Genomic DNA, 23,616 nt, shown 5'->3' with positions numbered 1-23,616 from the left:
ACGGACATTTTTCTCAGCCAGGGGAATCATATCCTCCGGGGCCAGAAGGGTGCTATTACTACTACCGTCGCTTTGTCCCCCTGTATTTTCCTCAGTACTAAGGGGATGAGAGATATTGGAGGGAAAGCGTAAGCCAGATGATAATCCCAGGGAACCGTGAAGGCATCTAGAGCTATTGGCCCCCCCGGGGATCTATTGAGCAGAAGGTTTCCAATTTCCGGTTCTGACTGTTTGTAAATAAGTCTATTTCTGGCCGGCCCCAGAGGTTCACAATCTGGTTGAAGACTGACTGGCTTAGTTCCAACTCCCCCTGCTTTAGGCGTGTTCTGCTCAAGAAGTCTGCTGTTCGGTTTTCCAACCCTTTTATGTGGAGGGCTGTCAGGGATTCCAGATTGTGTTCCGCTAGGTGAAAGATGGATTTTGTTACTTCCATCAGTGCTCGAGACCTGGTGCCCCCCCGGTGATTTAGATATGCTACCACTACCCGGTTGTCTGAGAAGACCCTTGTGTGTTGGGAGCGAAGAGAGTCTAGAAAATGAACGAGAGCTAGTTTCACTGCCAGCAGCTCCTTCATGTTTGAGGAAACTGACTCTTTTTTTGAGCCCAGGGCCCTTGCGCTACCTGGCTGTCTAGATGTGCACCCCACCCCCAGGGGCTTGCATCTGTGGTTAAGATTTTTGTCGTTGGTAACGCCCAAGGGACCCCCTTGGTTAGATTGGTTGGGTCTGTCCACCACGCTCAGGTCTCTTTCACACTTCAGTTTTTTACAATCAGTCACAATCCGCCAGGTTTTGAAAAAAACGGATCCGCAATTTTCTTTTGAGGATCCGTTTTTTCCCCCATTGACTTCCATTATTGGCGGATTGTGACGGATTGCCGTCCGTTGTATCCGTTTTTTTTTGCGGATCCGCCAAAAGTTGCTGTCCGTCACCATCCTCAAAGATTTCAAAACGGAGCTTGCAACGTTTTTTCCTCTGGCGGATCCTCCAGACACTGTTTTAACCCGTAATTCTTTCTGGCTGCCGGACAAAATTCTCTCTCTCTCTCTCCTTTTCCAGGCTGCGATTCCTTTAAAATTCTTCACTTGTCGGATCTGTCAAAAAAAACGACGGGTGGCATCCGTTGTCATCAGTACTACAACGGATCCGCCATCCGTCCTTTTGGCGGATTTTGACTGATGCAAAAAACTGAAGTGTGAAAGAGGTCTAAGGAGTGTATTGTGTTTGGTGAGATGTTTAACCGCGTGTCTAAATTCCCGTGTAGGGAAACGTCTGCGTCTAATATTTCCCACCGTAAGACTCGCGTGTGGCTTTATGCCCACTGTACTGCTGGCTTGCAGGCTGTCATTGACCCCAATAGAGACATTGCCTTTCTCAGGGTAGTTACTGGGGATGCTATCATTTGTGACACCATCTGTGTCATCTTTTGAATCTTCGCCTGTGGAAGATAACATTTTTGTTCGGTTGAGTCCAGTATTATTCCCAAGTATTCCTGTACCTGACTTGGTACGAGTCTGGATTTGGGCATCCATCCTAGATTCACTAGAGATCCCATGACCATGTCCAACTGTTTGCAGTGGTGAAAGGTGACGCCTACTACTAAGAGATCGTCCAGGTATGGGACGATCAGGATGTTTTGCTCTCTTATGTGGGCCATTACTTCCGACATTATCTTTGTAAATACTCTTGGGGCAATAGCTAGCCCGAAGGGGAGAGCTCTGAACTGATAATGTTTTATCTCCCCCTGGATTGTCACCGCCACCCTGAGGTATTTCCTGTGGTCTCTGTGAATAGGTACATGGTAGTATGCGTCTCTCAGGTCTAATACAGCCATGAAGCATGATGGGGGAAGCAATTTTACACAAGATTTTATTGTTTCCATTTGAAACACTGAATTTCCAGGAACTTGTTCAGTCTCTTTAGATTTATTATGGTCCTGTATGTTCCGTCTGGCTTTCTGCGGAGAAAGAGGGGAGTAGAAGCCTTTGCCTCTGTCCTGGTAGGAGACGTCTTGTAGTACCCCTTTTTCCCTTAGGTTCGCGACCTCTTGTTGCAGAGCCAGCTGCTCGTGTGATGTCCTTTGGGGCGTTATCACAAAAAAATGGTTGGGTAGGGTATTGAATTTTAGTCTCAGTTCTTCTTTTATTATGTTCAGAATCCACGGGCTCGCGGATATTTTTTCCCAGGCCTGGAAGAAGTAGGACAATCTTCCCCTGACCCGGGGAGCACCTTCATTGTGGCTTTTTGTTATCGGGGGGCTTGTTGAACATAAAGCCTTTGTTCTTATTTCTTTTATCGAGTAAAAGAACAGATTAATCCAGCTCACCGCACTGCCTTGCTGGTAGGATCCAAATCCTGCGCACGGATTTGACTAGGCAGTCAATCAATAGTAGAAAAAAGGGAAGAAAGTTCCAGCGCTAGGAATGGAAAATTAAAAATCCATTTTATTGTGCCAATGCATATTAAAATTCCAGCAGGTACAGCATATCAGTCGGATGACTGCAGAACAACGCGTTTCGACGCCTCAGGTCTTAATCATGTTCTATTTTCCATTCCTAGCGCTGGAACTTTCTTCCCTTTTTTCTACTATTTCTTTTATCCTCCCAACCTTCTCTGTTCCCTTTTTGGGGGTCTTCGCCGCATAAATCTTCTGTTCCGAAAAGGCCGTTTGTATGCCTGATTAGGGAAACCAGGAAAGGATTTTTTCTTGTCCCCGCCTTCTCCAAGATGTTGTCTAACGTTGGGCCAAATAAGAACTCTCCCTCACATGGGATTGCGCACTATTTGGTTTTAGTGTGCAGATCCCCCGGCCAGCATTTTAGCCATAAGGCGCGTCTCGCGGCATTTGAGAAGGAGGCTGCTCTGGCCGCCAACCTAGTTGAGTCTACTTACGCATCCGCCAGTAAGGCTGCTGCTCCCTTCATTACAGAAACTGATCTTTGTATTGTTTCCCTTGGGACTTTTTCTTTTATTTGGGAATCTAAGTGGTCTAACCAAACCATTAAGGCACGTGCCGTGCATGTGGCTGGCTTTAGTCCCCCTCCTGCCGCTTCCCAAGCGTTTTTCAAAAAGTTTTCTGCCTTTTTATCCATTGGGTCCTTCAGGGTACCCATATCTTCGAAGGGCAGGGCAAATTTTTTAGAAGCCTTTGCAACCGCCACATCCAGTTTAGGTGCTTTACTCCATAGGGAGCAGGCCGGATCATCAAAAGGGTATTTCCTCTTGGGTGTTAGGAGGGCTTTCTTGTCTGGCTTTTTCCATTCTCGTTTGATTAGAGAGTGGATTTTCTCATTCAATGGGAAAACTCTCCGTTTTTTTTGTTCCAGTCCACTGAACATTAACTCTTCCACCGTTTTTTAGGGCGTTCATCTACCAGCCCCATAGTTGTCCTCACGGCTTTTACCAGTGCGTCCGTCTCCTCAATAGGGAAGCAGCTGCGTCCCCCTTCTGAGAATGATGATGATGATGACTGGGAGGATGATGAATAACAAGTTAGATGATTCATTCCCTGACTCACTAATACTGGACTCTGGAGATCTATGCCTGGATCTACGTTTTTTTCTTAATGGTTCTAACGCCCTTGAGGGCATCCTCTACCTGGGTCCTTATCAGTGTTTTGAGGTTTGAAGCAAACCTCGGGGATTCCCCCTGTACCGTCTGCTCTATGCACGCCGCACAGAGCTTTATCTACCATGTAGGGGGCAGCTCCTCCGTGCATATAGCACATACCATGTGCTTGGATTTTGCTGTGCACTTGCGCCCCTGAAAAGAAAAAATTAATAATCGCATCTTAGCGAGCGGGCGCTCACGGAGATCACTCACCCCCTAGTGGAACGAGAGATACCGTCTCAGGCGTAGGAATTATTTCCACTGTTGAATCCACTTCTGGCTGTGCCGCCATGGTGGAGCTTTGGCTGCGCTGTGATCCTGTATGACCACTGCTGCCGCGCTGCTGGGAGGAGTCGCGTTGGCGCTGCTCTTGTGACCGACCGCCGCCGCGTCTCCTCTTTCTGAGGCTTTCCACTCATAGTGATCGCCTTCTTCCTCTTTTAGTGGGGCTTTAAATACATTTTTTTTTTTTAAATTTGAATTTGGCGCCTCCTCCCCGCTGTCCGAGGCCCCGCCGGAAGTGAACGCCGGCGCATGCTGACTGCGAGATTTCCCAGCAGTGCATTGCGCCTCCTTTTTTAAGGAAGCTGCTGTGCGCGTGCCCGTGCCCCCGGTACCGGCGTCCTGTGCCCTCCGTTCTCTCCAGCAGCCCCCGGTGACCGCCGCCACCCCCATCGCTGCAAGCCCTGCGGGCTTATACGGGTGGCCGCCACCACCCCCTCCAGGCCGCTCCGAGGTCCCGTCCCGACCCCTGTACCTTTTACGGTCCCGGTGGCCGCCGCCATCCTCCGCACGCTCTGGGTCTGGTGCTCGGCGGGAGGCTCTCCCTGAGTGACCGCCGCCACTCACTTAAAGAAGGCCGCAAACCCCTTTTTTTTTTTTTTCTTTCTTGGGATCGGCAGGCTTCGTCCTCGGATCTTCACTGCCTCTCCCCACTCACCCTCAAGGCCCGCCGACCCCGGAGGTGGTGCTACGGGGGAAGCCTGTGCGAGGCCTCGACCCAGCCGAGGCAGTGAGCCCCGCTGCCTATTACCGGACTGGTTCGGTCCCCGGCATCGCGCGTCGACTGCAGGTACGTGCTGTAGGTTCCCAGTCAGGGACAGGAAACCAACTGATGTGGGAGAGAGGTACCGCCTTTTTCATCTGTAGGTTTCCTGTCCCTGAGGGCAGATCCCTCTCTCTCCATGGTGCAGTCATGGGGGAAAGAAAAAGAAGTGAAATGCTGCAGTTTTCAATCCGCACCAAATCTGCACGGAAAAATCCGCAGCATGTGCATTGCGTTTTTTGTTTTACATAGCCTTAAATGGTACTGTACATCACTTGCAGTTCTGCTGCAGTTCTGCAGGGCCAAATCTGCTGCAGAACTGCAGCAGAATCCGCACCGTGTGCACATAGCCTTAAGGTTAAGTTGTATCTGCTCTCTGTCCTGGCTTCTCCCCTACCATAACAGCTGTTATTTCTAGTGTCAAAGGCTGTGGCTGCTACATGACAACGCACCTTCCTGGCCTGGGTAGACCTTAGTGAAATTATTGGTAGTCATCAGTTCCCCTCCACACAGATAATTTGGCTATATAGCGTGCATCACAAAATGCAATCCCTGAGTTACAAAAGCCCCTTGTCAACAAACTTTGCATAACCTGGAGTTATGGCAGCTGACCGCCAAAAGGGCAGAGAACAGGACCGGCCAGGAACTGGATCATAGGGGGACATGCAACTGGTAGACAGAACAGGTACTGCATAAGGAACGGACAGGATTGGTTCAGAACACAGGACAGACTTTGGTACAGGATCACAGGTGCAGGTTGAGACTGGTGAGGGTAGCGCTATAGGCGAGGATGAGATGAATCAGACTCCGGACTTGGTAGAGGAAGGACAGGCTCAGCAGCAGGATACAGAAAAGCAGACAGGGCAGGCAGGATCAAGGGCAGGCAGGATCGAGGGAAGACAAGACAGGCAGGACGGACAGGCTCAGATTCACATACCTTACAACTTTGAAAACAGACTGAATACTGAAGCTGCTAAGGCATCTCCCAATAGGGAAGGGTACCTTAAATATCAGATGTCTCCCAGCTATTGGCTGGCTCTTTAAGGGTGCACAGTGCCCTAACCACGCTCCTAGAACACCTGCATGCCGTGTGCAGGTCCCGGGAGGAAGCGCGGACGGGTAAGTGAACACGCTGGTGTCCCTGCAAGGAGGAGGGGGATTTGTGCAGGGGCACTGGCATTGTTCTAACAACCACATAGTATGAAGCTACATTTATTTAATAGCTTATAATATATCATATTCAACTGTGCTGCAAAGTCACATTTATGCCATGTGCCCAATTAATATGTATGTGATGATACATGTTATTACTGAACAACTACAGTGCTGTCAGTCAGTCCAAAAAGGTAAAAGAACCTAAACTTTCTTAAAAATTAAAATTTTAAGTGAGGTTTTGTCTCAAGAGAATATATAGCAGGTGACATACATATTCAACACGTTACTAATTTTCTATGTAAATTTTTTTTAAAGGTGCTATTGACCTGAAATTCTCACCAGATGTTGGCAACAACCTATCTAATCCACACAGGAAAGAAATCAAACCATACATGTCTATAAATTATGTTATGAGTAATAATGAGAAATAACAAAAGGGAAATATTTTGAACACATGAAGAGAGGTACTAAAAGACAAGGAAATTCATGACACCAGCTGAAATCTATCAGTAACTAAAAAGCAATCATGCCACTTATTGAAGAATAATATCACCCGGTTCATCTGAAGGCCTATAAAAAAGGTGTCTCATTACCACTGTGCCACACAAGAAACATCTTAAGATGGGTAAACCAGTAAGCTTTCTCAAGATCTTCGCAACCTTATTGTTGAAAAACATACTGATGGCATTTGTTACAGAATAATTTATAAACTACTGAAGGTTCCAGTGAGCACTATTAGGGCTATTATCCAGAAGGGGAAAGAACATCATTTCACAATAAACCGGCCACAATCAAGATTTCAGACAGAGGCGTGAAAAGAATCAGACGAGTTGTCCAAAAGCAATCTGTAGAAAGCTACAGAAAGACCCAGAATCAGCAGGTACAATTGTTTCAAACAAAACAAATAAGTAATGCATTCAACCTCCATCACCCGAATGGACGCTCACCACACAAGACTCCATTGCTGAACCAAAATCATGTTCAAGTGCGTTTAAAGTTTGCTCAACAACATATAGATAAGCCTGTGAAATACTAGAATATAGTCTGGTCAGATGAGACCAAAACTGAACTCTTTGGATGCCATAATACACACCATGTTTAGAAGCCAAACGGCACTGTATAACATGTCAAAATACACCATGCAAACAGTGAAGTGGGAACAGGGCTGCCACTAAGAATTTCGGGGCCCCACACTGGCAAAATTTTCAGGGCCCCCTTGAGAGTTTGCCCAGGCTCTAACCCAGGCCCGACTCCACCCCTTGAGCTGTCCACAGTACTACCACTCTCTTGGAAAAACTCCACTTCTGCACCACTTCCTCACCAATCACACATTTACAGTTCCCATCACCACATACATAACCAAAAGCTCTTGTTTTGGCCAAAAGATTTTTTAATCCGCCACTATGACAAGGTAGACTCTTTTTGCGGAGCTCAACTCTACTGTAACTTACTAAACATTTGTTAAAATATCCAATACAATTTAGGTATATTTTTATTTATTTTTCAATTTTTAAAATGACCAATAATATTGACAACAAGGAACAAATACCGCCACACCATGTCCAAACCACATAATACCACCATATAGTGATCAAATACCACATATAAGTAATAAAACCTGCCACACCATGACCAGACCACATATTACCACCACATGGTGACCGAAAAATACTATATACAAGGAACAAAAACCACCACACCATATCCAGATCACATTACCACAACATAGTGACCAAATACTACAATACTGATCATTAACAAAAAACAAAATACTAACATCACCATAAGTGCCATTATACACAGAAGATCTGTACTTTGTATACAGTGTCCGTGTACCGATAATACTGTGATCACTGGTGACATTATACACAGGAGATCTGTATATAGTGTCAGTGTACAGGTGACATTATACACAGGACCGCTGTACATAGTATATAGTGTCAGTGTACAGGTAACACACTGACTCACCAGTGACGTCGCTAGTCAAAGGTCTTCATCTTCATCCAGCGCACACAGCCATCACTTATTCCAGCCAAGAATAGTCTCTGCAGAAAATAATACAGTTGAGCACAGTCCCCAATTTTCCCCCAAACTCTACACTACGCCAGATGAAGAAAAAAAGCGACCGTGTTGCCCTGCACAGTAACAGGACATCTCCTCCCCCACACTGAAAACAGTATCCTCAAAAATAATATCCTTTAATTAGCCCCTACAGTAATATCTCACATTCTGGACCCCACATGTCCTCCCATTCTGCCTCATGTCTCTCCATACTTCTCCCATTGTCATCCAAAACAGTATAATGTACCCCATAGTCATATAGCAGTATAATGCATCCCCATATCAGTATAATGCACACTATAGTACTATAATGCAGCAGCCCCACAGCAGTATAATACAGCAGTATAATGCAGCAGCCCCATGGCAGTATAATGCAGCAGCCCCATAGCAGTATAATGCACCCATAGTGCATATATATAGTGCCTCGATCACACTCATCCTCAAAAAGCCCTCCCTCGACCCATCCTCTGTCTTGCTATCGCCCGATATCACTTCTCCCCTATGCCTCAAAACTACTGGAACAGAATGTCCATCTTGAACTGTCCTCCCACCTCTCCTCCTGCTCCCTCTTTGACCGCTTACAATCTGGCTTCCGACCGCATCACTCAACTGAAACTGCCCTAACTAAAGTCACCAATGACCTACTATCCGCCAAGAGCAAGCGACACTACTCTATCCTCCTCCTGGACCCGTCTTCTGCCTTTGACACTGTGGACCATTCCCTCTTGCTACAGATTCTCTCATCTCTTGGCATCACAGATTTGGCCCTATCCTGGATCTCGTCATCGTATCTAACAGACCGAACATTCAGTGTCTCCCTCTCCCATATATAGTGTATATTCAGAACCATGAGTCTGATCCAGACTTTGTCTGATTCAGCCATCTTTCGAAGTACAGATTTCGAAGTACATTACTTTGAATTAGACTCGAATTGGACTGGAATTGACTGTAAGGTAATGGCATAGAAAACCACTATAATGTTTCAGTTGCTTTTCACTTTCACCCTCATACTACTTCACTTCTTCCTATCTCCTGTAATCCCTCAACCTAGTAAGGACCTAGTCATTTCTCCCTCCATCCTCCCCACCTCCTCAGAACTGTTCCTCCTTTTTCTTCAGACACATATGGCCACATCGTGTTATCCTGATCCCACCTTCTAACGCTCTGTATGCTACTCCTCATTGCTGGCGACGTATCCCCAAATCCTGGCCCTCCTCAACACATCCCCACACTCATTTCTAACACCCTGCCACGATCCTCTACAAGTTTTCGCAATCATGATAACCTCATAGCCATTCATCCAGCCCCCAGTCCCCCTACCTGGAGCACTATGGAACGCACGCTCTGTCTGCAATAAACTGTCGTATATCCATGACTTCTTTATCACCAACAAACTCTCCTTCCTTGCCATCATCGAAACCTGGCTCCCCAAGTCTGACTCAGCTCCTCAAGCTGCACTTTCTTGTGGCGGATTCAATGTCTCACACCCTTCGCCCCAGCAACAAATGTGGTGGAGGAGTTGGCTTGCTCCTGTCCCGACACAATCCCTCCACCATAGTATAATGCAGCAGCCCCATAGCAGTATAATGCACCCATAGTATAAATAAAAACACATGTGACATGCACAAATGTGAACAAGTCGGTAGGACAGTGTTCACACCATCCCCTGACTGAAACACAACAAGAAAGCACAGAATGACAAATTTGCAAAAATACTCTGCAGTAAAAAATATGACAACAATCAGCAAATGCTGGATAACAAATACAGGGTATTTAGTCGATACGCTTTTTGCAAAAAATGTACACCAAGCTGCTCCACCTCGTCACGGTAACCCTTAATGGAGCAGTCCCTATCTAATGTATTTAGAACCTGAACATATGAAAAGTGTCTAAATGGACAGGATTCAGACAGGCGCTTCCTAGTATGGGCTCGTGGTGTAAGACAGCTCTTTATGCGCATATCACACAAGAGAGGGGTGGGGTCTCCCAAACCTTGCTAACCAAGGAAAAAATGGATTAAAAACACATGTGACATGCACAAATGTGAACAAGTCGGTCGGACAGTGTTCACACCACCCCCTGACTGAAACACAACAAGAAAGCACAGAATGACAAATTTGCAAAAATACTCTGCAGTAAAAAATATGACAATAATCAGCAAGTGCGGGATAGCAAATACAGGGTATTTAGTAGATACGTTTTTTTTCACCCCTCTCTTGTGTGACATGCACATAAAGAGCTGTCTTACACCACGAGCCCATACTAGGAAGCGCCTGTCTGAATCCTGTCCATTTAGACACTGTTCATATGTTCAGGTTTTAAATACATTAGATAGGGACTGCTCCGTTAAGGGTTACCCTGACAAGGTGGAGCAGCTTGGTGTACATTTTTTGCAAAAAACGTATCGACTAAATACCCTGTATTTGTTATCCAGCACTTGCTGATTATTGTCATTTTTTACTGCAGAGTATTTTTGCAAATTTGTCATTCTGTGCTTTCTTGTTGTGACCCATAGTATAATGCAGCAGCCCCATAGCAGTATAATGCAGCAGTCCCATAGTTTAATGCATCCCCTTTCCCTTTCCCTCATAGTAGTATAATGTACCCCCTTACCAGTATAATATGCCTCATACTGCAGCTTTACAAAAAAAAAAAAAAAAAAAAAAAAAAGTTCCTTGCCTGACCGAGCTCCAGCGATGTTGTCACCTGATTCGTCTGAGGTGCGCAGTGTTGTTCCGGCGTATGACAGTGACGTCATGTCGGCGACATGCGCGCTGACGTCAGCTGCCGGTTATACTGTTTGTCGTGTGGGAGGAATCTCCTGCACAGCAACAGATTTTAACGGATTGTGCGTCGACGGACGCAGTGAGGGGCCTGCAGCGGGTCCGGTGAGCAGAACAGAGGGGGCCCATTGCAGGCCCCCTCTGCTCATCGGGCCCCATACGCCAGTAAGAGCAGTAATGCCCTGATGGCGACCCCGAGTGGGAATATCATGGTGTTTTTCAGCATACAACATTGGCAAACTTCACATAATTGACGGAAGGACGAATGGTGAAATGTACAGACACATTCTTGATAAAAAACTGCTGCTGTTAAACAGGATGATGAAGATGAAATGAGGGAGAACATTTCGGCAAGACAATGATCCCATACACACAGCCAAAGAAACTCAGTTTGTTTCAGAGAAAGAAAATAAAGCCGCTAGAATGGCCCAGCCAATCTCCTGACCTGAATCCAATAGAAAATTTATGGAAGGAACCTATGCTCAGAGTTCATAGAAGGAGCCCATGGAACCTTCAGGATTTGTGAGGAAGAATGGGACAAAAATAACACCTGTGAGACTATTTTCTCCATACAGGAGACGTCTTGTAACTGTCATCACAAAGGTTGTATTTTACTTTCATCTCTGGGGTTTTCTTCACAGGCTATCACCCCATCTGCTTGACACTACAAGAACCACCCGAGAGAGGTCATTAAGTGAGTGTACTGGGATTAGTCATATATGGGGTTGAGGTATCTCGTCAATTATATATACATAAAAATATTTCATAAATTGCTGAGGCATCCAAGGATATTGATGGAGGTAGCACTAGATACTGACTTTGGTCTGTCGCTATGATGTGCATGCAATAAATCCAATTTCTCTCTGCATCTCCCTTATGGTGTTTGATCTATGAAAATGACCAGCCAACCTAATAGCAGTTATGTAATAACCAGAAATACATTACACTGGAATCTATATCAAATATCATTGATACAATCACGAATACATTAAAAAGTATAAAATAAATAAATATCACTGTTAGTCTACAGTGTGTCAGGTAATGAAACAGCCAAATGGCAAAAGATAAAAAAAAAAATACATATAATTTTTTCCCCCACATTAAAAGGGTTTTTTATTTTCAGTACAGTGGATGCCAATCAATTCCTGAAATGTAAAGTAACAGAGACAAATAGTACTAACTCACCATTGCTACAGCGCCGTCTCCTGCTGTTGTTCCGGTCTCTGTGTTTTGGCTGCAGGGGTGACATTAGCTCACATCATTGCTGCAGCCAATCACTGAGCCCATCACTCGTACCGCCTACGTTCTGATTACTTTGCTCACCGTGGACAAAGGAACATCAAGATCTCTGCGCATAGACTTGTAACCATGAGATTGTTGATATATTTCAACAATTTTGGTTCTCGAGTCCTCAGACAGTTCTCTTCTCCCTGTTCTCCATGCTTAGTGTGACACACAGACACACAATGCAAAGATGGCGTCAACTTCTCCCCTTTTTATCTGATTTCAGGTGTGATTGTCATATTGCCCACACCTGTTACTTGTCACGGGTGAGTTTAAACGAGCATCGCATGCTTGGAACAAAGCTGTTTACTCACAATTTCGGAAAGGTGCCAACAATTTTGTTTGTCCCATTTTTGGAGTTTGTGTAAAATTATGTCCAATTTGCTTTTTTTTTTGTGTTCTTCCAATATGCACATGTTTATTTCCTTTGTGTGTAACAAAACATGTGTAATTGTAATCATTTTCTGGGAGAAATATTTCATTTGCTGGAACAATTTCAAGTATGCAAACACTTTTGACCATGACTGTATACAGTTTAAAAAAAAATAAAAGACCTGAGGCTTCTTCTGCTGGAAGAACTCTGCGGGTACTCCAGCATCTTAAACACGTCATGTGTACACACCCTTACAGAGATGAGTGGTAGGAGACTCCTCTAAACCTCAGAATACCTTATAGAAAACATAGCACATAATCAATATCATGAAGTCACAATCAATAAGCTTTCAGGGTTATTAAAAGGCGCTAAGAGTGAGTAACCAATATGACCTGTTACCATGGAGACCATGTAAGCAGTTATACAGTCATATGTTAACGTTTGGGCACCCCTATTAATGTTAACCTTTTTTCTTTATAACAATTTTGGTTTTTGCAACAGCTATTTCAGTTTCATATATCTAATAACTGTTGGACTCAGTTATATTTCTGGATTCAAATGAGGTTTATTGTACTAACAGAAAATGTGCAATCTACATTTAAACAAAATTTGACCGGTGCAAAAGTATGGGCACCCTTATCATTTTCTTGATTTGAACACTCCTAACTACTTTTTACTGACTTCCTGAAGCACTAAATTGGTTTTGTAACCTCATTGAGCTTTGAACTTCATAGCCAGGTGTATCAAATCATGAGAAAAGGTATTTAAGGTGGCCACTTGCAAGTAGTTCTCCTATTTGATTCTCCTATGAAGAGTGGCATCATGGGCTCCTCAAAACAACTCTCAAATGATCTGAAAACAAAGATTATTCAACATAGCTTTTCAGGGGAAGGATACAAAAAGTTGTATCAGAGATTTAACCTGTCAGTTTCCACTGTGAGGAACATAGTAAGGAAATGGAAGAACACAGGTACAGTTCTTGTTAAGCCCAGAAGTGGCAGGCCAAGAAAAATATCAGAAAGGCAGAGAAGAAGAATGGTGAGAACAGTCAAGGACAATCCACAGACCACCTCCAAAGACCTGCAGCATCATCTTGCTGCAGATGGTGTCACTGTGCATCGGTCAACAATACAGCGCACTTTGTACAAGGAGAAGCTGTATGGGAGAGTGATGCGAAAGAAGCCGTTTCTGCAAGCACGCCACAAACAGAGTCGCCTGAGGTATGCAAAAGCACATTTGGACAAGCCAGTTACATTTTGGAAGAAGGTCCTGTGGACTGATGAAACAAAGATTGAGTTGTTTGGTCATACAAAAAGGCGTTATACATGGAGGCTAAAAAACACAGCATTCCAAGAAAAACACTTGCTACCCACAGTAAAATTTGGTGGAGGTTCCATCATGCTTTGGGGCTGTGTGGCCAATGCCGGCACCGGGAATCTTGTTAAAGTTGAGGGTCGCATGGATTCAACTCAGTATCAGCAGATTCTTGACAATAATGTGCAAGAATCAGTGACTAAGTTGAAGTTACGCAGGGGATGGATATTTCAGCAAGACAATGATCCAAAACACTGCTCCAAATCTACTCAGGCATTCATGCAGAGGAACAATTACAATGTTCTGGAATGGCCATCCCAGTCCCCAGACCTGAATATCATTGAACATCTGTGGGATGATTTGAAGCGGGCTATCCATGCTCGGCGACCATCAAACTAAACTGAACTGGAATTGTTTTGTAAACAGGAATGGTCACAAATACCTTCATCCAGGAACTCATTAATAGCTACAGGAAGCGACTAGAGACTGTTATTTTTGCAAAAGGAGGATCTACGAAATATTAATGTCACTTTTATGTTGAGGTGCCCATACTTTTGCACCGGTCAAATTTTGTTTAAATGCAGATTGCACATTTTCTGTTAGTACAATAAACCTCATTTGAATCCAGAAATATAACTGAGTCCATCAGTTATTAGATATATGAAAATGAAGTAGCTGTTGCAAAAACCAAAATTGTTATAAAGAAAAAACATTAATAGGGGTGCCCAAACTTTAACATATGACTGTAAATCTAACCCGTAAGCAAACTCTATGGGGCGGCACACGTCACCCGCATGAAAGCCAATCTATACAGCTTTCCCATAGACTCACTGCATGGAATAGTATATCACAGAATAGGAAGAATGTACAACTTTCCTTTATACATTTTCTTCTTTTTTGGACCCATTTCTGTGTTTGCCTAAAAAAAAACTGTATCAAAAAGTTCTGCAAAAACGGTATGTGTGACTACATAACGATAAGTAGCAGGTGCCTCATTCAGACTATCAGGTGATCGCTCCAGACCATCCAGAGGGTTTTACATTGGCTCATTTGCTGAGGGACAGAGAGTCTTTCACCTGAAATATATTTGCATACGCTGGTCATATCTACGATGAGGCACAGCAGAGTTAATGAGAAGTATATTCACCGGCCAAGTCAAATATTGAGAATTAGGGAGCAAGAAATCAGCTTGGTAAAGTAAACAGTGGATCCCATGGGACCGTACTGTTCAGACACAACAAGGTGTTTGTCTCTTCCTCATAGACCTACAACTCATTCACATGGAGAACCTTCCCATATTCCTGCTCTGTCTGCAGATAGTCATCACAATAACATCATCCACAAATGACAGCCATATACTTCGCCGTGAAAGCGAGGATTGCAAGCAAAAGTCTTCCCCAAAAGTTGCTCTCCCACCTCCTTGGGCTAGCGAAAACACTATTTCCGCGGTTTTTTCTTGTGCACTACTTTTAGCAGTTCAATGGAAGTGATTTGTGAAAGTTCGATGCTGTAATTTTTTTATTTTTGTATTATTATTGATTGATTACATCATCAGTTATTTTACAATTACAATAAAATTCACTGCTTTAATATTTTTTTTTTAAATTACCGCATTTTTCGCACTATAAGACGCATCGGACCATAAGACGCACCCCAAATTTTCAGAAGGAAAATAGAGAAAAAAAATAATGTGTCAAATGGAGGTCCGTCTTACAGTCCGAATTCAGCTTACCAGGGAAGGGATCCGGCACAGGTGGAGGAGTGGTCACAGGGCTCATTCAGTGGTCCAGGCTGGTGCGGTGGTGGCGCCTCTGTGCTGGGGCAGCTAGGCTGTGCTGGGGAAGCTGGGCACTGTGGTGTGGTGGTGGCGGCGGGCTGTGCTCCGGTGCAGGGGCGGCGGCTCTGATGCAGGAGCAGCGACTCCGCTGGCATTTCTTCTAAGCCCGGAGGCCCCCGCACATCCGTTGCCAGCTGCCGCCATGTTGCGGTGGCCTTCGGGAACATGGACACCGGGAAGATGGCCGCCGGTCCGGGGACGGTGCATGCTCAGGTTCAGATCTCGTCCCGAGATCTCAGGACAAGATCTCGTTGCCGAGATTTTAATCTCGCCTCCCGAGATCTCGGGACGAGATCTGAACCTGAGCATGCGCCGTCCCCGGACTGGCGGCCATCTTCCCGGCGTCCATGTTCCCGGAGGCCACCGCAACATGGCGGCAGCCACCAACGGATGTGCGGGGGCCTCCGAGCTTTGAGGTAATGCCGGCAGTGCCCCCCACGGAGCACAGAGAGCCACTGCCCCTGCACCGGAGCACAGCCCGCCGCAACCACCACACCACAGAGCCCCGCGGGACCCGCACCAGCCTCCAGCCATGGTCGGAAATGAGTATATTGCGACCATAAGACGCACCCCACACTTTCCCCAAAAATTTTTGGGGAAAAAAGTGCGTCTTATGGTCCGAAAAATACGGTACTCTTTTCTGCAGCCAGTGAGGACTTTCCATTTGCATTTGCTGGTGTGTAAAAACAGTTACGCACCACAAATATGGCAGCCCCTGGGCATAAGAGACTGCGGTTGCCATCCGACCGCATCTCCTGCATTGTGGTGCCTCTCTAGTGTTAGTTATCCCTCCAAGGTTTGCACCATCTGCAAATTTGATTAGTTTACCTTCAGTTCCCTTATGTAGATCATTTATAAAGGTGTTAAACAACACTGGGGCCAGGACAGAGCCTTGTGGTACTCCACTTCAAACACTCCTCCAACACTCCTCCAACCATTTACCACTCTTTGAGTACGATCACTGAGCCAGTTATGAATCCACCTAATTGTAGCCTTGTCAATCCCATACTTAGTCATTTTCTCAATAAAGATAGTATGAGATAATTTATCAAATGCTTTGCTGAAGTCGAGATATAGTATATCTACCGTGTTTACTTGATCCACCCAGTCAGTGATGCCATCATAGAAGGAAATTAGATTACTCTGGCATTACTTGTTTGCTACAAACCCATGCTGGCTCTGGTTAATTACTGTATTCTTTTCCAAGTACTTACAGTTGAAACCAGAAGTTAACATACACTATATAAAAAGAGACACATGCATGTTTTTCTCAATATCTGACATGAAATTAGTGATATGATGGCTGGAGATTCTCATCTTGTTTGTACTTGCATGTAATTGTTTGTACAGATGAACAAGGCACCTTCAGGTATATCTTGAAATTGTACCCAAGGATGAGCCAGACTTGTGCAAGTCCACAACATCTTCCTGATATCTTGAGACTTTCCCCATGATGCTATACAAAGAAGCAGTGTGTTTCAGGTGTGCATTAAAATACATTCACAAATGTCCCTAATTAACTCAGATGCTGCCAAAAACCCTATCAGAAGCTTCCAAACACATGACATCATCATATGGGTAGTCCAGAGTTGTTTAAAGGCATAGTGATCTCAGTGTAGGTAAACTTTTGACTAATTGACCTAAAATGGGAAAGGTCTGAATTCCTGACAGATATTGAGCTAAAACATGCATAAAGGTCTTTTTATATAGTGTATGCAAACTTCTGGTTTCAGCTGTACATATATGCTGTTTAATAATTTGTTCAAAAGATCTTTCCTGGTATAGAAGTAAGGCTCACTGACCTATAATTTCCTGGCTTCGTCGTCTCTCCTTTTCTGAAGATAGGGACAACATTTGTCCTTCTCCAATCTTCTGGGACTTCTATTTTCCAGGATTTTTCAAAGATTCTGGCTAGTGGTTCTGCAATTTCCTCTGCTAGCTCTTTCAGCACCCTAGGATGTAATTCATCTGGACCAGGAGATTTAAATTCATTTATATTAGCTAAGTGTTCCCTCACCATCTCTTTGTTTATGGATAGAGTGGATTATTTTATTCCTTCGATGGCACCGTGAAGATCAGTTGAGGTTACAATTCTATCAATAGGCACTGAATTGATTTCCAGCTGCAGAAGTTTTCTGCTACAAATTCGTGTGCGACTATAGGGAAAGGGAATGTTCCCATGGGATGAGCCACCGCATAATCCGTTTTTGCTTGTGGAAATACTGTGAATTTGTCGCACACTATAAAAGTTTTGGACTGACATGGTGTGAAATTAATATCAATAGCGAGTTTTCTCTCCAATAGTAAGTGAGATTTTGTAAAATCTCATCCACAATGCCGCTTTTGAAAATGTGCAGCTGATTTTCCACGTGGGAAAATTTGCTATGTATAAGGTGGTGTGCCCACCATCAGAATAGTAGCGTTTTGGACGGCTACGTTCTACATTACAAGCACAGTGGATGGGATTTATAGAGACCCCATGGCTACTGTGCTTTTATTTAACGCTGCATAGACTAATCCGCGTTGCGGGTTTACGAGCCACAGTACATTCATTTCGGCAGCGAAGATGCCAGTCTTTGATGCAAAATTTCCCCCATAGCCATTCATTAGATGTGTTAAATCGGCATAGTTCACTAAGAACATGTGGATTTACCTGCGTCATTAGAACGCAGCGAAAATGTGCTACTCCTCATCAAATCCTAGCCCCATGTGTCCATGCTCAATATGCCTATGTCGTCCTTGTGAGTCATCCACGTAATCTGCACTGATACAGTGGCGCACCATCTACATTACACACCATAGCACACATACAATCAGGGCTTCCTAACCACTAAGGCGCAGGATCCTGGGAACGTTCAGTAAAAAGACGAAAAACATCCACCTTGATGTGGAGATGAAGAAGTCATGGAGCGGTCTAGCTCGTATAACAAGCTACCAAGAGGCCGAAATCCCCCATCCGCCTATCTATAAATATTATATGGGGTTTGAAGTGTTCACATTAATCCGGGTACAGTCATGAGGTTCCTTTGAAATGTAAAGCAGCGAGACTCCTGAATGCCTCCTATGACTACAATGTACCACCGGGGTGGGAATTCTTACTGTGCAGGCGGGCGAGACTGAACACTCACGTCACCATCATGGCAATATTCAGGAATATTGTACGGACTAAAACGTCATTTCATGTAACGAGCGTGGACACTAATTTTATAATTCAGATGCATATAAGCATTCAATAAACCAAAGCAGGAAAAAGATTAACAGGTCTCGGTGCCAGGAACAATGTCCTTTAGAGCTGCATGGAGAAGCACTTAAAGGGGGTTATCCAAAACCTAATAAATGATGACCTTATCCATCGAATTGATTAATAAGAGATTGGTGGGGTGCAGGATCTTGGACCCCCACCTATTAGCTGATGCAACGTACATCGATTACTTCAGGCCAGTGCCGAAGCAGTTGTCAACCGTCTGGTGTCTGAACCTCACAAATCCAATATTGATAACCTACCCCATAAATTGATCATCAATTGCTAGGTCCTAACCAATCCCTGCCCCCCTGTGCAGTAACCCTTGGGAGTTGCCCCTGTGAATTTCTCCAGTTCCCCACGACGTCAGCACAAGACCTAAGGTTATTATGCAAATGACCATTTTAGAGATCACATGAATCCCGAATATGATGCCTACAGATTCCTTACTCTTCGTTCCAGGGTAGAATACATTGGCTATGTGGCAACCACTGCAACATGGCGCAAAAGTTTAATCCCAAGGAAAATTAATATTGTGGCATTCTACCCCGAAAAAGGTAGAAAGACCCAACTGCTCCATCAATTTGTCCACGACGGGTACAGAACCTTCCAGCCGTTGAAACCAGGGCTGTGGAGTCGGTAAGCCAAACCTGCGACTCCAACTCCGACTCCTCAATTTCCCTTACACCGACTCCAACTCCGACTCCACGACTCCGACTCCACAGCCCTGGTTGAAACATGCACTGTGTCGACCATACAAGGTTTTCTTGCAAAACTTTTCCTTCACTTTTTGACAGGGATTTTTTCCCAATGCTGCCAGATATCATCAGTAAGTCAACAGGGAATTAGAAGACAATGCTTGTTTGTTTTTTGTACGGGAGTTTTTTTCTTAACTTTCACTACGGTTCTTGGTCCATAGTGTTTTTTTCCAAAAAAATTCAGCATGTTCTAGTTATGGGCTAATTTCAGACTTTTTTTTCCCCATTCGTTTATATGTTACTCCAAAAACACCCCCCCCCCCAAAAAAAAAAAAAGAGGGGGTTGTGGGTTGGAAGAAAGTGTTAAAACGTATGAAAAGTGCCATCAGAGGAAAAAAAACATTATATACACGCGCACACATTATGCATTACGACACGCACTCATATTTACCAGCATACTCTATAAAAATAGCAAAAGAACCATTAAGACTTCCAGCAGGGACAGGTTTGTCCAGTTACACGGATATTCCTGCGGTGTCTGCTTCAGAGACGGCAGTGCCGGTGTGCAGGTACGATGGACGTGTACAAGAGGTTTAATGTACAACCAGCTGCATAGAAAGAAAACCAAGCGTATGGTGGAGCTGCCCTGAGGGTGAATCCTCGGGTCAGATTTATGGCAGATTCTCCATTTAAATGACTGGAAAACAATTTTATAATCTCGGACATTTCTGCCACGTGTGAATTAAACCTGGGGTGAAGGTGGCGGCGAGCGTTTGCTGAGAAGTGGTGCACACGTTTCTATTAGATTTTTCCTCCGAGTGTTCCACTCCTGGTTTTGGCTTCACTGAGGTAAAAAACTGACCAAATACTGAAGTGTGAATGTGGCCTTACATGGGGAGGTTGGCACCACAAAGCTGGTCACATGGAGTCAATTACATTGAATCCCACGTCTTCCAAGTCTACACAAAATCCACTGTGTGAATATACCTCAACAGCTTCCACATAAACCATCACCTGCTTACTTATACATTACTACGTGACTGGTTCTGAATTACTGAAGTCTTGCCATTCAGGGACCTAGGAAAGCAGGATGACAGCCATCATGGGCCTCATTCAGAAGTCCATTCTTTGATTTTTTTTTTTTGCATATGAGAAAAATAAAAACAAAAAAGAACTGTACCAGTGTACTGGGGCCAATTGTCATCCATGTTTGGTCCTTGTGTTTTTTTTTTTTTTTACTATCGACATCACATCCATTTTTCTCATATGCAAACAGACGATCAGAAACAACAAAACCAACAAACCACACATTTCCAAGATTCTTCTACACACTAAGCAGTTAAAAATGACAGCACTCGGATGACACGTAGAAGGACACCGTCAACATGTAGAGGGGCACCGGGAGCCGTCGACATGTAGAGGGGCACCGGGAGCCGTCGACACGTAGAAGGGAACTGCCAACATGTAGAGGGGCACCGGGAGCCGTCGACACGTAGAAGGGAACTGTCAACATGTAGAGGGGCACCGGGAGCCGTCGACACGTAGAAGGGAACTGTCAACATGTAGAGGGGCACCGGGAGCCGTCGACACGTAGAAGGGAACTGTCAACATGTAGAGGGGCACCGGGAGCCGTCGACACGTAGAAGGGAACTGTTAACATGTAGAGGGGCACCGGGAGCCGTCGGCACGTAGAAGGGAACTGCCAACATGTAGAGGGGCACCGGGAGCCGTCGACACATAGAAGGGAACTGCCAATATATAGAGGGGCACCGTCGACACGTAGAAGGGAACTGCCAACATGTAGAGGGGCACCGGGAGCCGTCGACACGTAGAAGGGAACTGCCAACATGTAGAGGGGCACCGGGAGCCGTCGACATGTAGAAGGGAACTGCCAACATGTAGAGGGGCACCGGGAGCCGTCGACACATAGAAGGGAACTGCCAATATATAGAGGGGCACCGTCGACACGTAGAAGGGAACTGCCAACATGTAGAGGGGCACCGGGAGCCGTCGACACGTAGAAGGGAACTGCCAACATGTAGAGGGGCACCGGGAGCGGTCGACACGTAGAAGGGAACTGCCAACATGTAGAGGGGCACCGTCGACACGTAGAAGGGAACTGCCAACATGTAGAGGGCCACCGTCGACACGTAGAAGGGCACCCGGGTGCCGTCGACACGTAGAAGGGAACTGTCAACATGTAGAGGGGCACCAGGGCGCCGTCGACGCGTGGAAGGGCACCATCTGTTATCTTTCACAAACAGATTGATTTGAATGAAGGATTTCTGATGATGAGGGAGGGTGTGATGGGAGCACTCAGCCCTTATAAAAGCACAGACGTGTGAACAGCCCCCTAGAGTAGAACACGTACATGAAAAATGCGCGTCATGAGATAACACATTTCTATTAAATGACTCTGTTACAGACAATAATCAGACAATATGGCGCTCCAGTGCGGGGTAATTTCGGTTGCATGTTGGCATGCCAGTATGGGATGACACCGGCTGCCATCTTTAGACGCTCGCCCACCTGACCGGATGATGGCAGTGTATCATACATTGCTCAGATCCTTCTGTAATATGATCAGCCCTATACACAGACAGTAATGAGAGCGCAGGCTGCCACCTGGGATCTCCACCTACATTGTACTTTGCCCACATCTGTATTCACCCCACTGCCAACCTCCACATGACAGCACCCATGTCAGCCAGGACGTGTCACCCTTCACCCACTGTCATCATCACACCTGTGCACCAGCATAACGTCAGCAATCCCGCTTACACCCATGGCATTTGCCACATCGCCCTCTGTCAACCCCAGGGTGCCTCATGAGGGGGTATTGCAGCCATCACGCACTTTGCTCCCCCAGTCTCACAGCCATCGCCCACCATCCATATGGCACAGTGATCAGCCGGTGCCAGGCCAGCGCCCAGGCTGGTCACCGCTCACCTGCAGGCAGTGTGCCGCCCCTGGGGCTCTGCGGAGACGTCTTCCCGGACCCCTCGGCCATCTTCTAGGTCTGCAGTAATAGCTGCAATTGTGGAAACCGTCCCCTGAGTGGCGACAATGTCAGAGCTGCAGCTGAGACATGAGCAGGAGCCGCACACACACCGCGGGGACGAGGCGGCCGGCACATAAGTGTCAGTGCAGAGCGGCGCGGCGGCCGGGAGGAGGCGCTGTGCGGGGGGCGCGGCCACAGGCGGCTGCTCAGTCCTGGACCTTTCATCATTGCACTGGCAGGAGGGGAGGAGCGCGGATTACTCGTCTCTCCACCCATCATTGTGTGATCGCTCTCTACAATGGGATGGAGACCCTGTATGATAATAACGGGGCCGACCTGTGCAGCTAGGGAGGGAGGGATCGGCCGATCTCGCCAATATCGTGTGTGCGCCCCAATCCCTGCACATGAGATTGTTATCTGCTAACACATTTGGTTATTTCTGACAATCTGATGTTAGGTGGAGAACAACCGAGGCAATGAATGTGACAACAGTCTGCAGCTAGCACTGATGGCCTACTGTGAGGAGAGGACACTATTAGATCTGCCCTCCTGCTGATCCATTATGTCCGCCATACACAGGAACATTGGCGACAAATGACCCGGGAGGGGGATATTGTCTAAATAGACAAAACCTTGGGAGGACCCCAGGCAGAATAGGACATGTCACAGCACGTACCCCCCAATATGTTTCACCACAAACGCGGCATCATCAGCGGTTGGGACAATGGTGGCCGAGCAGACACACACCTATATATATGGCCTTTGAAGATAACGTCCCAACCAATGTGAGAACATAGATGCAAAATGATATTAATGAATCCAATTGAGACCAATAGTAAAGGTTGTAATATGTCCATATGTAGAGTAGCGGTTGCTCATAGCACACGCTGGAATCAATGGCTTCCTATAACCATCAGCAAGCTTCTTTCACCAGTCACCTGGATTTTTGGACCACTCTTCTTTTGCAAGCTGCTCCAGGTCGCTCATATTTTCAGGGTGCCTTCTCCCAACAGCCATTTTAAGATCCTTCCACAGGTGTTCAGTGGGATTTAGATGCAGATGTAGAGGTCAGCCAGGGCTGTAGTCGTGGCTGAGCTCATCGGACCTTGCGTGCTCTGGCATCCCAATACATATAACTCATGTTTCACCGTCAGCTTACTTGTCTCTCCGTCCCCTGCGCCGTCAGGGCCTTTTCTCCGTTCTTTAAGGTCACCGG

General features: G+C 45.7%; 1 protein-coding gene across 3 annotated transcripts in view; it reads right to left on the bottom strand.

Annotated features, from left to right (window-relative positions):
• The window catches only part of MAP7D2 (MAP7 domain containing 2), a 190,471-nt gene extending 167,881 nt beyond the window's left edge, over positions 1–22,590 (bottom strand). For all 3 annotated transcript variants that reach the window (XM_073565861.1, XM_073565865.1, XM_073565864.1), the window contains exon 1: positions 22,349–22,590. In XM_073565861.1, coding sequence (XP_073421962.1) covers positions 22,349–22,409 — 61 coding nt within the window. In that variant the 5' untranslated portion in view covers positions 22,410–22,590. The remainder of the gene's footprint in view (positions 1–22,348) is intronic.
• Positions 22,591–23,616: the final 1,026 nt, after the last annotated feature.

Source organism: Dendrobates tinctorius, unplaced genomic scaffold, assembly GCF_039654945.1.
Source record: "Dendrobates tinctorius isolate UK_male_01 unplaced genomic scaffold, ASM3965494v1 ptg000016l, whole genome shotgun sequence".
Lineage (NCBI taxonomy): Eukaryota > Metazoa > Chordata > Amphibia > Anura > Dendrobatidae > Dendrobates > Dendrobates tinctorius.
The sequence above is the reverse complement of the archived record's forward strand: the minus strand, read 5'-3'. Positions and strand labels throughout refer to the sequence as shown.